The sequence below is a fragment of the Trichechus manatus genome, unplaced genomic scaffold (assembly GCF_000243295.1).
Source record: "Trichechus manatus latirostris isolate Lorelei unplaced genomic scaffold, TriManLat1.0 scaffold00113, whole genome shotgun sequence".
Lineage (NCBI taxonomy): Eukaryota > Metazoa > Chordata > Mammalia > Sirenia > Trichechidae > Trichechus > Trichechus manatus.
In genome coordinates, this window is record NW_004444049.1 from 381,235 (window position 1) to 397,153 (window position 15,919).

The following is a 15,919-nucleotide window of genomic DNA, read 5'->3' on the forward strand; positions in this document are numbered from 1 at the left end:
AAAACGAAGTTGTCAATGACTGCATTCTGCTTGGGTCAACAGGCAGTGTCCATGGAGACAGTGGTCAAGAAATCCAACGGCATATCACACTGAACAACTCTACTGCAAAAGACCTCTAGAGTTCCAAAAAGCTAAGACGTCGCTCTGAGGACGAAGGGGCACCTGACCCGAGCCATGGTCTTTTCCATCGCCTCGTACGTACGCAAAAGCTGGACAATGAAAAAGAAGAGTGAAAAACTGATTCATTTTTCAAACTGTGCTGTTGGCAAAGAGTACTGAGCATGCTGTGGACTGCCAGAAGAACGAACAAATCTGTCTCAGAAGAAATACAGCCGGAATGCTCCTCGGAAGCGAGGACGGTGAGACTTTGCCTCACTTACTCTGGACGTATCACAGAACCAACCTAACCCACTGCCGTCGAGTTGATTCTGACTCACAGACAACCCTATAGGACAGAGTAGAACTGCCCCACAGAGCTTCCAAAGAGCGCCTGGTGGGTTCAAACCATCAACCTTTTGGTTAGCAGCCGTAGCTCTTGACCACTGCGCCACAGACATATCATAGGAATGACCAATCACTAGAAAAGGACATCACGTTTGAAGTAGAGGGTCAGCGAAAATGAGGGGAACCCCCCGTGAGATGGAGTGCCCCAAGAGCCACAATGGACTCAAACACGCCAATGATCACGCAGATGACGCAGGACCAGGCAGCGTGTCATTCTGTCGTACGTAAGGTCACCACGAGGTGGAGCCAAGTTGACCGCAACTAACCACAATGGCTGCCGTGATTTCTGCTACTTTGATCCAAAAGTGACCCTGCCCCACAGTCCGCCATTAGCCTGAAATCATGACGTCTGGCTGGAAAATGAGTATAAACCCAGGACTCACCTGCTTTGTTACGTCCTGTATCATCCGAGGGAGAAAATATTCGTCCACTTGCCTGGAAAGGAGAACAGCGCCAGTGTGAGAAAAGAGCGGAGAAGGACATCTAAACGTAACAAAAGTCAAGGGGGGAGCTTCAAGTTGAGGAACTGGCAGAGAAACCACCACGTGTTCACACAGTGCCATAAATTATCAGCTTAAAAGTACGACGATCGATTTGACGAAACTCCTGTGCCATCGACATGTGACATGATAGCTGTTGGTGGTCTCGTCATCTGTCTCAGGTTCCCCGCTCTTTGATGCAAAGCCTTTCTGGGAGGTGCGTCATGAGTACATTATGTGAAAACAGGTCACGCTTGCCCACAGGGAAACCCAAGTAGGATTCCTGATCCAAGCTGTTGTTACTGTTGTCGTCAGGTGCCGTGAACCGGCTCCGACTCACGGCGACCTTGTGTAGAACAGACGGAACGTTTGCCAGACTCGCGCCGTCGTCATGATCACCAGAGCGTCCGACTCCATTGTTGTGGTCATTACACCAATCCACCTCGTGGAGGGTCTCCCCCGTTCTCACAGATCCTCTGCTTTACCAACCATGAGGTCCTTTTCTAGCAATGGGTCCTTCCTGATGACGCGTCCAAAGTGAGCCAAAGTGTCGCCAAAATACAAATACACACGGCGCTGTCCGGAGACATTTTTGTCACAGCTTGGGTGGGGGTTGCTACGGGGATCCAGTGAGTGAAAGCCAAGGAAGCTGCTAAACATCCTACAACACACAGGGTGGTCCCCCATAATGAGAAACTACCCAGCCCCAAACATCACCAGTGCTGAGGCTGAGAAACACTGCTGTGTAGGGTCATTCAAAATACAAGTGATACTTCACTTCAAATGATGGTTTACCGCTAGTTGATGATCGAGAGACTGTGTTTTGTGGTGTGGTGGTGCTAAAAGACATAGAACAAAACATCTGCCATTTCAACACTTTTTATACGTACGGTCTGGTGGCATTAATGACTTCCATCACGCTATGCAACCATCACCACTATCCGTTTCCAGCTCCTTCCATCTCCCCAAAACAGCAGCTCCGTGCCCCCTGAGCAATGATCCTCCTCTCCCCTCCCTCCTGCCCCGGTGACCACCAATAGCCTTGGTCTGTATGTATGCGTCCATTCTAGATATTCCATGTAAGTGGGGCCATACAACATTTGCCCTTTTGTGACTGACTGCGTTCACTCAGCATCATGTCCAAGGTCCATCCGTGTCGTAGACAGCATCAGGACTTCATTTCTCTTTATGGCTGAGTAATACTCCACCGTGTGGATGGGCCAGATTGTGTTTATCTATCATCTGTTGATCGACATGGGTTGCTTCCACCCATTTCAATATTTTCTCTTCCTTCTCTTTTTTAACTTCCCATTCTCCCCTCGCCCCAGCCCCTGGTAACCACCAGTAAACTCTGCTTATCTATACACTTGCCTATTCTGGATATTTCCTGTGAGTGGGATTGTACAGTGTTTGTCCTTTTGTGACTGACTTACTTCATTCAGCATCATATTTTCAAGGGGGTAACTCAAAAGTCGTACATGATTTGTGATAGGTCTGGTCTAATTTAATGAGCAGCATAAAAACATCAGAACGCTCCTTAGAAGCGAGGATGGCGAGACTTTATCTCACATACTTTGGATGTGTTTTCAGGGGGGACCAGTCCCTGGAGAAGAACATCATGCTTGGTAAAGTTCAGAGGGTCAGCAAAAAAGAGGAAGACCTTCAACAAGATGGATTGACACAGTGGCTGAGACAATGGGCTCAGGCATAACAACGATTTTGAGGACGTCCACGAGACCAGGCAGTGTTTTGTTCTGGTAAACACAGGGTCCCTATGAGCTGGCTCTGACCCAACGGCACCTAACAACAAGAAGCATAAAAACAGCCAGATCTAGATGGCAGGTACCTCAGGGGGCAGGCACCTTGCCCTGAGTTCTCGTGCTTCCCGCCTGGATCTGAAACCTGCTGCATGCAGGGAAGATGCTGAACCAGCATCCCAGGAGTGACCACACAGCACGCTCCAGCACGCAGAGCCCGACTCACCGGCTCCTGGACCAAGGGCTGAACCAGCGCAGCTCCCGGTAGTTGCCTTCGTTCGCCAGGGCCATCTTGGGCCGGATGAGCAGGATCCTCCTGCAGGCAGGGACAAGGTGGCTCACCACGTGCTCACGGGACGAGCACGTCGTTAACAAGGAGCGAGTGAGCGGGCAGGTCAGGCGGCCACCACTCTGCAGGGTCACGTGGTGGACACAGAGCCAGCTCGAAAGCGGGGCTCCGAGCAAATCACTGACTCCCCTTGGGTGTTATGTATTCTGCTCCCCCAAAATATGTGTCATAAATCCTAACCCCTATACCTGTGGATGTGATCCCATTTGGGAATAGGGTTCTCTGTTACATTAATGAGGCCTTATCAGTGTAGAGTGTGTCTTAAGCCAATGACTTTTGAGATATAACAGGAGATGAGGCACAGAAGGAAGGAAGCACAGGCAGGGGAAGACAGATACCATGTGAAGATCACCAAGGAACGAGGAAGAGAAGCTGAAAGAGACAAGGACCTTCCCCCAGGGCGGACAGAGAAAGCCCTCTCCTAGAGCCGGTGCTCTGAATTCGGACTTCTAGCCTCCTGAACTCTGAGAAAGTCAGTTTTTGTTCCTTAAAGCCAGCCACTAGTGGGGTTTCTGTTAGGGCAGCGCTGGGAGACTGGGACACGGGGCTTCAGCTTCCTGTCTACAGCACGACACCCTTCCTGCCTGCGCTCCCCAGGGCTCCATTCCCTGACAGCCGAGGATGACAGACCCGCTGGCCGCTGTGGCCCAGGGTCTCCATGGGGAACGCTACAAGCCCTCCCTCACCCAGACTGAGTTCCAGGCAACAAGGACACGTGTCCCCAAACCCACCCCTCTGGGTGTCTGTCTAACAGGTGAAGGTGTCCACGTCAGAGAGACAGGGATGGAGAGAATCCCTGCCGTCCGAATCGTCTGACGGATCGCCTGTCACTGTTGCTGTTGGTGCTGTCGCATCGATTCCGACTCATAGTGACCCCATACGACAGAGCAGAACTGCACCGTAGGATTTTCTACACTGTAATCTTTATGGACAGGAGCCCTAGTGACACAGTGGTTAAGCGCTCGACTGTTAACCGTAAAGTTGGTGGTTCAAGCCCACCAGCCACTCCAAGGGAGAATGAAGTGGCCGTCTCCTTCCATAAAGATTACAGCCTTGGAAACACGATGGGGCAGTTCTGCTCTGTCACATGGGGTCGCTATGAGTCAGAATCAACTCAACGGCAACGGTTTTAATCTTTACGGAAGGAGATCGTCAGGTCTTTCTCTCACAGAGCCACTGGGGGGGTTCGAACTGCGGACCTTTTGACTAGCAGCCCAGTACTTAACCACTGTGCCACCAGGACAGGGCTTTCACTAAAAGCTGGTACTGCCTTAGTGAGCAGTCATCTAAGATGCATCAATTGGTCCCAACCCACCTGGAGTAAAGGAGAATGAAGAACACCAAAGTCAAGAGGAAAGTATTAGCCCAAGAGACAGAAAGGGCCACATAAACCAGAGACCATCAGCCTGAGACCAGAAGAACTAGATGGTGCCCGGCTACCACCAATGACCGCCCTGACAGGGAACACAACAGAGAGTCCCGGATGGAGGAGAAAAGAGGGGTGCAGAACTCAAATTCTGGTAAAAAGACCAGACTTAACAGTCTGAGCCTGGAGGATCCCCAGAAAGCATGACACCCGGACTCTCTGTCAACCCAGAACTGAAACCATCCCCAAGGCCAACTCTTCCCACAAAAATTAGACTGGACTATGGAACATAAAATGATACTTGTGAAGACTACGCTTCTTAGCTCAAGTAGATACATGAAACTAAATGTGTAGCTCCCATCTGGAGGCGAGATGAGAAGGCAGAGAGAGTCAGGAGCAGGTTGAATGGACACGGGAAATCGGGTGGAAAGGAGGAATGTGCTGTCACACTACAGGGAGGGCAATTACGGTCACATAACAACGTATAAATTTTTGTATGAGAGACTAACTTGAATTGTAAAGTTTCACTTAAACTACAACAATTTAAAAAGAAGAAAAAAAAACTTGATATTCCCAGAAAAACCCACTGACTCGTGGTCTCCAGAGACCACCATTAGCAGGGAGCAGCACAAGTCCCCACAGCCCCCCAGGCGAGACCCGGACGTCCGGCAGGTGACGCCCCCGCTCTCCCCGGCAGGGCGGCCTACCTGTTGAGGAAGATCACCCTGCAGTTGTAGCGGACATTCCGGTGCATCACGGGCCTGCACGAGAAGGCGGAAGAACAGCAGTCGGCCTCAGCCGTGAGAAGGCACGGCCAGCAGACGCGAATCCCACGGCCCCCGAAACCACGCGCGCTGCTCCTGTACGAAGCCGCCCCGGATGCTTTAAGAAAAACCACGAGGCGCTTAGGTCACTTTCTCAAATCACATGTGAGGATAAGCACACTGCGGGGCTCAGGATAGGAAACAAGCTCGAAAGACACGGAAAGACGTGGAGGAACCTTCAGTGCACATCGCTAAGGGACAGAAGCCAGGCTGAAAAAGCTCCACAGCGTAGGATCCCAAGGACACACGTTCTGGAAAAGGCACAGCCATAGAGACAGTGATCAGTGACTGCCAGGGGCCCGCGGGAGGGGGACGAACAGGGGGAGCACAGGGCGTGGTGGGGGCAGTGACACTATTCTGCGGGATGCTCTAACAGTGGACACACAACGTGACGCGGTTGTCAAAACCCGTACAACACAAGGACGGAGCCCTAACGTAAGTTACGGCCTCTGGTTAACAATAACGTATCAGTACTGGTTCGTCAATCGTAACAAACGCACCACCGGGATGCAAGAAGTTATGGGAACTCCCTGCACCTTCTCTACAATTCTTCTGTAAACCAAGACTGCTCTAAAAAAATCAACTGTATTTAAAAAAAGCAACGAGAAAATGACAAAGAAAAAAATACACACGCAAGGTAAATGCTAAGGAAAAGAAAGTAAAATGGCCGCGTTCATATCACGTGAAACAGGATATAAGGAGAGCTAAAGAGAATAGAGTAAACCCATGCACAGGGGACGCCATGCTGATGTGGGCCTGTCCATACGGGGTGACGTGAGACCATCTCCAAAGCTTACCATCCAGTCAGAAAAGCTATGTGACAGGTGAACACTTGTTCGTATCTGCACAGGGGCCCTCTAGAAGAACATACACAGCCTGCTTCCAGGAGCTGCTTCTGTGTGGGGGAGTTAGGAGACTGGGGGCTGGTGCGGGGAGCGGAAACAAAACCTACATTTCAACCTAAGACCTTTGTAACCAGTGGCCGTCGGTCAAGTCGACTCTGACTCACGGAGGCCCCACGTGGGTCAGAGCGGAACTGTGCTCCACGGGGTTTGCAACGGCTGCTTTTTCAGAAGTAGAGCACGAGGTCTTTCTCCTGAGGTGTCTCTGGGGGGCTCGAACTTCCAACCTTTTGGTTATCAGAGGAGAACTTTCGCTGTTTGCGCCACCCAGGGACATGGCCTTTGTAGCTTTTGAAATGTGCAAATTTCATAGCCCGGACTTCAGGGTGGTGCTGGATGCAGCAAGTCCTGGAGCCCCAGCCGCAGACGTCCCTTCGTGCTGAACCCCTCATGTCGGCACTTACATGCCCACGTCACAGATGATATCCTGAGTGACTGGAGATTCCAAAAGGGCTGCCAGGACTTGAAGCGAATGCAACAGTGTGTCTGACTCGTAATAGTGATCCCAGCATCCATAGCCACTGCAGGGACAGAGAGCCACAGGTGAGTCACGGGTGAGCCACAGCCCCAGGCAGGCAGCAGTTGTAGGGTGGGGCCAGGCCTCCCCGGCAAGCCCTCTGTGCAGCCAGAGTTAGGACCCCCGCTACAGAAAAAGGTACGGTTTACAGGACATTGACATGTACAGGCACATCTCTTTCTTAGCCTTAACTTACTATGAAAAATTCTCTCTCACATCAAGAAGTACTGCCCTTGGATTTTTTTTTTTAAATCTTTAATACGGCCCAAATCACGCTGACCTACAAGAAGACCCGATAGAAACACAGCTGAAGCCACAGGAGATCACCCTTCAGACAAGGACTGAGCAAACATTCAACCATGACCCACATGGCCTCCCCCGAGTTCCCTGCCGTAGAGGCTTGGAGTGGGTTGAACGGTGGCCCCGGAAAGGATGTATCCACGTCTTAGCTCCCCAAACCCCTGAATAACGTGACTTCACTTGGAAAAGGATGTCTGCAGATTGAGCAAGCGAAAGGGTCGGATGAAGTCACCCTGGACTGGCGAGGTGGGCCCTAACCCCAGTCACGAGCGTCCTTCTGAGAGACAGGAGACACACAGAAGCGGGGGCAAGAGACGGGAGGACACAGCCACCAGCCGAGGAAAGCCTGGGGCCACCAAGAGCCGGAAGGGGCCAGGAAGGGCCTTCCCCCCTAAGTCTTCAGATGGAGCACAGCCCTGAAGACACCTTGATCCGCACTTCTGGCCTCCAGAACCGTGAGAGGATAAACTTGTGTGATTTTGAGTCCCCCCCCCCAGTTTGTGGTACGTTGTTACAACGGCCCAGGAAGTCCATGCGATGCTCAGTGATGTTGTAAAATGTAAGAACTGGGTTGAGGGCCAGCTCTTAGGACCGGGGTTTGGAAAATAAAATACAGAGCATTTAGAACTTTCCGACCTTCAAAACGTTTGCCCTTCTACCATGCAGCAGTCTGGAGAGCGCATTTCCAACGCTGAGCCAGCTCTGCACACACAGACCTAAACCGCAAACCTGGCGCTGGCCACTTTCAACGCCAGGAAAAGCATTCCTCTGGGCCTCTGGCTCTGGTAAGCGGGAAACCCCTGGTTCTCGCAGACGAAAACAAGATGGCTCCGTGAGGGGTCAAGGCCTGGGATGTCCATCCTGCCCCAGGGGGCCGTCACTCCCGTGGGGCACCCATCAACGCTGCAATGCCTGGTGTCCTGTTGCCCAACACCCAGCCACCAGCACTCGCCAGCTCGTCTGCCCGTAAGCGGAAGAGCAAGTCATAACGTGGGCTGATGGATCAACAGTCCCCAGGGGCCCTCGAGTGCCAGCCTGCCTACACAAAATCTACATACAAAACTGACTCAAAGGCAACTGACTCCAAGGATCACTCAGCAATTCCCGTGAGGACGTAGAGATGCATGAGGAGGCCCACCCGGGGGCACCGGCCCTCAGACCTCCTTCCAGGTGCCCCTGACCGGCAGGGACAAAAAGAGGCTGCGCTCAGTGGGCACCTCAGCTCCCGTCCAGGCCTCAGCCTTCTCTCTGTAGACCGCTGGGAGCGTTGAATGAGGTCCCGTACTGCACGCCACCAATGGTCTGGAGCCCAGCTCAGCGGGGACCTTACCCCTCTTGATCCAAGTATACCAGCCTAGGACCCTTCAGTTTAAAAATCTTCCTTTTGTAAGATGGCAGGTCCAGACCCAGGGCTGTGAACCAAACTGTTAGAAGGTGAAAGAACAGGACGGAGAAAGACAGCAGCTAACCAGTTGCCATGGAGTCGATTCTGACTCCTGGTCACCCCATGTGTGTCAGTGGGCTCCACAGGGTTTTCAAAGGCTGATTATTTAGAAGCAGATCACCAGGCCTTTCTTCCAAGGTGCCTCTGGGTGGACTTGAACCACAAACCTGACAGTTAGAACTGAGTGTGCTCACCGTTTGCATCACCCAGAGATTCCACAGATACGTAGATATGTAGACTATACGTACATAAATACATACACACACAAAAAAAAAGCAGTTGCCTTCAAGGCAACTCTGACTCATGGTGACCCCATGTGTGCCTAAGTAGAGCTACGCCCCACTGGGTTTTCAATGGCTGATGTTTTGGAAGTAGATCACCAGGCTTTTCTTCCGAGGGGCTTGTGGGTGTTCTTGAAACTCCAATCTTTCGGTTAGTAGCCAAGCACGTGAACTGTTTGTACCACCCAGGGACCAGAGAAAGACAGCAGGATCTAATAGGGTAGCAATCAGGCCAGGAGGCCTGGCTTGCCGTTCTGCCCCTCCAGGGGCAAGAAAAAGGACACAAGGCTCGAGCTGAGAGCTCAGGAGTAGACGCCACTCAGAAGCTACCCAATCCTGGCCAACCCAGGATCGCTGGCCCCGAGGAGAGGTAACTCCTGAAAGAACACACTAAATGAGTGTGTTGAGGTTCTCAGATATTAGGGAGGAAACAACTGTATTTGAAGTGTCTAAGGAGAGAAATCAACCTGAGGGAGAAAATGGACTTAGAAGGGCAGAAAGATGCCTCCAGGACGAGCACGAAAAGCCTGAGAGCAGACAGTTTCTGCTTCAGCGAAGTCCGGAAACAAGAACCCACCAAGACAGGGAACAGGACCGAGGACAGACTTCTGGGCCCACAGCTGATGGGAGCAACAAAGACGAACGGGAAACTCGCAAAGTGCAGAAGTCAGCTGACACCCAAAATAAGAAAGGAACTGTAGCTTGTTAAGAGGCTTACAATGTGCCAACTAATTTTTTTTTTTTAAACTAAGAGACAAGAAGAGAATCAAGGAATCAGCTTCCCCAACTAGTGCAAAGTGGCAAATTGGAAATGATCCCTTATGCTTCTTTACGGGAAGGTTCTGAGACCTTTTTACGGCTAAATATGAGCCTGGTAACCGAGAAGGGCAGAGGTAGAATGGATGCCGCCTGGCTCTGAAGTCAGCTCCGACCTGGTGAAATGTGGCTCCCCTACCTCCTGGACATTGGAATCAGGGATTCTGCAGCCCTCCTGAGCCTCCTCTTGCTCATGTGCTCCTGGGGGTTGTTGCTGCTATGGTTGGCTGCCGACTTCACAGTAACCCCACACACAACCAGGCTCAAGCACAGGTCGCTGATAGGCTCTTCAATGAACCTGGCACATCCAGCTCTCAATCCTGCCCCAGTGCCTTTCCAGCAGACACAGACCCTGCCACCTGCCCACCCCAGGCTGTGCGCTCAGCTAACCCCAGGTATCTGCGGCGTCTGCTCTCACCATATTTCCAGTTCTGGTCCGAGCCTGTACCTTGCTCCTTTGTTTTTGGCAACTTCAATACCTACATGAACAGAGGGAGAAAAAGGCATAATTTCAGCACCTACAACGTATTCAAAGGCAGATACAACACCCTGCTGTGGTGTGTTGTTCTTGTTAGCTGCTGTTGAGTCGATTCCAACTCATGACAACCCCATGTGTGCAGAGTAGAACTGCTCCACAGGGTGTTCAAGGCTGAGATCTTTTGGAAGGAGATTTCCAGGCCTTTCCTCCAAGGCACCTCTAAGTGGATTTGAACCACTTTTTTTTTTAAATTTTATTGTGTTTTAGGTGAAAGTTTACAGCACAAGTTAGTTTCTCATTAAAAAATTTATACACAAATTGTTTTGTGACATTGGTTGCAGTCACCGCATTGTCTCAGCACTCTCCCCCTTTCCCTTTCCACCCTGGGTTCCCCGCGTCCATTTGTCCAGGTTTCCTGTCCCTTCCTGCCTTCTCGTCTTTGCTTCTGGGCAGGGGTTGCCCATTTGTTCTCATTTACTTGACTGAACTAAAAAGCACGTTCCTCACATGTGTTATTATTTGTTTTACACGCCTGTCTAATCTTTGGCTGAAAGGTGGACTTCAGGAGTGGCTTCAGGTCTGAGTTAGCAGGGTTCTGGGGGTCAGTCTCGGGGGTTCCTCCAGTCTCTGTCAACCAGTAAGTCTGATCTTTCTTTCTGAATTTGAATTTTGTTCTACATTTTTCTCTCGCTCTGACTGGGACCCTCTATTGTGATCCCTGTCAGAGCAGTTGGTGGTGGTAGCTGGGCTCCATCTAGTTCCTCTGGGCTCAGGCTGGTGGAGGCTGTGGTTCATGTGGTCCATTAGTCCTCTGGACTAATATTTTCCTTGCGTCTTTGGTTTTCTTCATTCGCCTTTGCTCCAAACGTGATGGGACCAATAGATGTATCTCAGATGGCCACTCACAGCTTTTAAGTCCCTAGATGCCACTCACCAAAGTAGGGGGCAGAACATTTTCTTTATGAACTATGTTATACCAATAGACCTAGATATGCCCCGAGACCACGGTCCCCAGCCCTCAGCCCCAGGAACTCGGTCCCTCAACCGAACTTTCAGTTAGCAGTTGAGCACTTAACCATTTGCATCACCCAGGGACTCCTTCTGCAGCAATCATAATAAAAAATAATGACAATAATAATAATAAATGAAATTTAAAAAGCCCCGCGAGCTCCCTGACCCCATGCAACCAGCCCGGCAGCAAAGGACAGCACCACCCAGACCAGCTCACACCTGACCAAGATGAGAAACAGGGTCAGGCCTCCAGGCTGACCCTTAGCACCAAGGAGGAGGAGTCGGGGGTGGGACACACTCCGGTGGTTTATTAACAGGCAGACGCCGAACACCTGCAGCAGAAAGTGCGGAACCCGAAGGGGCTGACTGGACCCCCAAGGCTTCCAGCCCAGCAGTGGGACCCTGCAAGCACTACCACTTGGCGGATGTGGGCGGCAGCTTTTCTAGGGCGGAGATCAGGCTACCTGAAAATCAGCTCTGGCCACCCGAGACGCCTCCCTTCACCCAGCCAGACTTGCTGTGGCTCTGACGACAGGAAAGCAGGTTAATTTAAAAAAAAGAAAAGATGAAGATTCCAGGGACACCGCGCGGATGAGACGCTGTTGCTCAAATTCCGTTGTAACTGCTCTTGGCAAACCCTCTGGGAGTAAGTATTTCCGTACAAGACAACCTGGGTGGCCCACACCTGCAGGTGAGCAGGGCGGCTAAGATACGAAGCGTGCAACCTTTCACTCTCAAAGTGAGCCTGTCATCCCACAGAGCCCGCAGAGTTTTTAAGCTCGCTGGCTCACCCCCGTACTGTCTTCCATCTTTGAGCCGATGTCTCCCAGTGCCTACCCACCAGAAAGGTCCTCGCGGGCCACAGACTACTCACTGCAGGCCTCTTCTGCAAACACCCCCGGCCAGCGGTTGGCTGCCCCTCCGCTTACACACCCCCGAGGATGGGCAGCTCAGCACCAGGTGAGCCACACGGGGCCGCAGAGATGCTGGAGGCCAGGTGCGTGCCCCGCCCCTCCCAGCTGTCTCCCCTGCCCCCCCCCTCCCCCGCTTCTCTCACTCTCAAGCCTCACAAACCACGTGTCCCACCAGAGGCGTGACCATTACCCACTATCTTATCTGTTGTTGTGGCGAGTGCATCCAGGGCAAGGAGCGTGCAGGTTGCGGGCAAGGGGGGCCGCAGAGTGGACGTCTGCCCCGCCAGCGCAGCCCCCAGACTCACTCTTTAAAATCCTTTGCAAATTGCCCTCGAAGTCCAGGGCCCACTGGTTGAGCGCGCAGGTGGCTACGGTCACCTTCCGGCCCATGCTGGCTTCAGCGACACCGGCAGACGGCCGGCAGGAAGACAGGTCAGTCTGTCAGTCCTCCAACCCTCGAGGCCACTTCCGCCGGGCTGTGCGGCCGCCCCACCCACTCCCGGCAAGCACACCGAGCCCCGTGCACGCCCCGCCCCGTGCACGCCCCGCCCCGTGCACGCCCCGCCCCGTGCACGCCCCGCCCCGTGCACGCCCCGCGGAGCCACAGTGTCCGGCCCCACCCCCTCCACGCCCTCCCGGCCGGCCCGCCGAGCAGCGACAGGCCCCGCCCCCTCAACGCCCTCTGCCCCTGCTGGCAGGCCCGCGGGACTACATAGCCTCAGGCCCTACCTCGTCCACGCCCCGCGAAGCCACAGCGTCAGAGCCCTCTATGTCCCGTCGTTCCTGGCAGACCCGCGGATCTGTGCTTCCGGCCCCGCCCCGTCAACGCCCTCCGCCCCTCCCGGCATGCTCTCGGAGCCAGTCAGGCCGCGCCCCCCCCAAGCCCCGCCCCTCCAGGCAGGCCCACTGCACTGTGCTTCCGGCCCCGCCCCCTCCATGCCCCGTCACTCCCGCCGGGCCCACGGAGCCCTACGGCCCCGCCCCCTCCACGCCCGCCCCTCCCAGCAAGCCCGCGGAGCTGCCCTGTCATGCCCTCCCCGGCCTCACCTGCGGGTCGCCCCGACTAGTGAGGCCTGTCCCCGGAGGGCTCACAGAACTGAAGCGTAAGACTCCGCCCCCCGGCAAGGCCCCGCCCATGCAGGCCGGCGTAGCCGCCGCGTCTGGCCCCACCCTCGTCCCGCCCTCCCGACGACGCCGCGCGGAGGCAGGACCGCGGACCCTCAACTTCAGGCCCCGCCTCGCTCCGCACCCGCCCCGCCCGCCTAGTGAGGCCCGGCCGCGCCTGCGCGCCAGAGAGATGCGCAGAGCCGGGATCCGCGTCCGGGTAGCGACCTGCCAACCTCGCCGCCCAATCTGTGGGCGCTGCCCAGACGCCTGACCCAGGCTGGTGGGACGGTCGCCAGGTCTGAGTGTCCCTCCCTCTTTATTTTATTGCATCCCACCCTCACAACCAGTGTAGCCCCATTCTAATGAAATTCTTTTATGAGAAATGTTGGGTGGTGTGTGAAAAAGAACTCAGGTGCTAATAGTTCGAATCCACCAGGGGCTCTTTGGAAACCCTATGGGGCAGCTCTACTCTGCCACACGGGGTCACGATGCGTGAGCATCGACTCGACCGAACAACGCCAACATGCCTTTAAAGAGTATTGTAAAGAGCATACCAAACTGTACCTGTCAGTCGGCTTCAATACCGGCTGAAACCCTGTGATCCTCTCTCAGCTCAAATTCACTTCTCCCCACCCCGACACTGCCCTAAATTTGGCTCACTCCCGCCCAGTGTTTATTTCTTTTCTGCTTACGTACATAGCCTTAACAATGTATGTACCCTTGAGCAATATATGGTGTCGTTTTGCCTTTATTAAACTGAATACAAACTGCACCAAAAGGTGCTTTTGCATCTTACTTTTTCTTGCCGGCAGTGTTAGACAGATGCGTTTAATTCTTTCTCTGCGGTTTGGTACTCCATTGCAGGAATAAAGCACAGTTTCTGCGTTCAGTAATGGATGGACATCTAAGCTGTTAGCGGTGCTTTGCCAGTTTGCACCCTGCAATTTCCATTCCACCCCGTGTTTGCTATGACCACTTTGCCTGATTCTCCAGCGCCTGCACCTTAGAGCTGCTTTGCTGAGTTACTGTTAGTTGCTGTACAATTGATTCCAACTCATGGTGACCCCAGGTGTGCAGAGTAGAACTGCTCCATAGAGTTTTCGGAAGCAGATCGCCAATCCTGTGTTGCGAGGTGCCTCTGGGTGGATTTGAACTGCCAACCTTTTGGCCAGTGGTAAGCACTTAAGTGTTCGCACCATTCAGGGACCAGGGACCAAAACCACTTGCTGTTCGACCGTACGCGTGGCAGAGTAAAGCTGTGCTCCAGAGTTTTTAATGGCTGATTTTTTCAGAAGTAGATCACCAGGACTTTCTTCCAATGCATCTCTGGGTGGACTTGAAACTCCAACTTTTTGATTAACTGTGTGTTCTGCCCTGGGGCTTCTATTGAGTAGTCCAACCAAAACCAAACCCACTGCTGTGGAGTCGATTCTGACTCAGCGACCCTGTAGGACAGAATAGGACTGCCTCATAGACTTTCCAAGGCTGTACTCTTTATAGAAGCCGACTACCGCATCATTCTCCCGTGGAGCGGCTGGTGAGTTCGAACCGCCAACCTTTTGGCTAGCAGCAAGCGCTTAACCCCTGCACCACCAGGGCTTCTCTGTGGGGTTGTAGTATACACATGTTTTCAGCTTTGCTATGGATTACCAACTTTCTTCTCCCAAGCCCTCGTACCAATTCACTACCAGCAGTTTTTCAGTTATTCTTTTCACATTTAGTTCTTTATCCCATCTAGATACGGTTTTATTTTTGCATAGAGGTGGGTGGGAATCCAGTTTTTATTATTTTTTTAAGCAAATAAGCAACTGTCTCATCATCTTCTTCTCCTGGTCCACCCCCTTCCTCTGATGTTCGATGCTACCTTTGTCAGACACGTTGTATGTACGCAGGTTTCCCTCGATAAACAACTGTTTTCTGTTTATAAAGTAATATTTATTCATAGTAGGCCATTTGGAAACTCCAGCAAAGCACGAGGATGTTACATGTTATTCCAGATTGAATGGTGTCCCCCCAAAACATGCGTTGTAAATCCTAGCCTCTCTGCCTGTGGTTATAATCCCGTTGGGGAATGGGTTGTCTTTGTTATGTTAATGAGGCAGGATTCGTGTAGGGTGTCTCTTGAGACAATCTCTTTTGAGATATAAAAGAGATTAAAACAAGCCAGCAGAGCAGAGATGGGGGAAGAGATATGCCACGCCAGGAGCAGAAGCTCAAAGAGACAAGGACCTTCCTCCAGAGCTGACAGAGAGAGAAAGCCTTCCCCTAGAGCCGGTGCCCTGAATTCAGACTTCTAGCCTCCTAAACTGTGAGAGAATAAATTTCTGTTTGTTAAAACCATCCACTTGCAGTATTTCTGTTATAGCAGCGCTAGATAACTAAGACACGTCTTCACTCATTTAATCCTCACATCAACCCTTTGCGGTCATTTTCATCCCCCACAAATCCTCATGGTTTTGCTTCCTCCTTACTTCAAGTCTCTGCTCACCTATCTTTTACCACAAATGGCTGGTTCCAGGTGTGCGGCAGGGGAGGGGAGGATCCTTGAACATCTGTTTGTAGCAGAAAACAAGAAGTGCTCAAAGAATGAAGGGGACATGCCAATGAGAAAAGGAGCCCTTTTGAAGAGCATGACTTGAGAATCCCAAAATAATGACGTTAAAAAAAAAAAAAGATGACATTACATGATCATAATAACTCAGTAAGTAAAAAAAAAAAAAAAATCTATTAGTCCATACTCGGACTATAAAAGATGAAATAAAGGGAGGGACTTCTTTACAGAAGAATGCCAACTAATTAATGTCGAAGGAATGATAAAGTTAGAAAATCACCACTTTACACCAAGCAGTAAGTGATTCAGACAAGCATCA

At 52.2% G+C, this 15,919-nt stretch overlaps 1 protein-coding gene across 1 annotated transcript in view; it reads right to left on the reverse strand.

Annotated features, from left to right (window-relative positions):
- Nucleotides 1-12,395, reverse strand: part of NADSYN1 (NAD synthetase 1) — a 41,208-nt gene extending 28,813 nt beyond the window's left edge. The window contains exons 1-6 of the mRNA XM_023738111.1: nucleotides 12,248-12,395; nucleotides 9,958-10,018; nucleotides 6,586-6,702; nucleotides 5,163-5,216; nucleotides 2,967-3,056; nucleotides 888-939 (exon numbers count right to left, since the gene is read on the reverse strand). Of these exons, the coding sequence (XP_023593879.1) occupies nucleotides 888-939; nucleotides 2,967-3,056; nucleotides 5,163-5,216; nucleotides 6,586-6,702; nucleotides 9,958-10,018; nucleotides 12,248-12,332 (459 nt within the window). The 5' untranslated portion in view covers nucleotides 12,333-12,395. The remainder of the gene's footprint in view (nucleotides 1-887; nucleotides 940-2,966; nucleotides 3,057-5,162; nucleotides 5,217-6,585; nucleotides 6,703-9,957; nucleotides 10,019-12,247) is intronic.
- Between the last annotated feature and the right edge of the window lie 3,524 nt (nucleotides 12,396-15,919).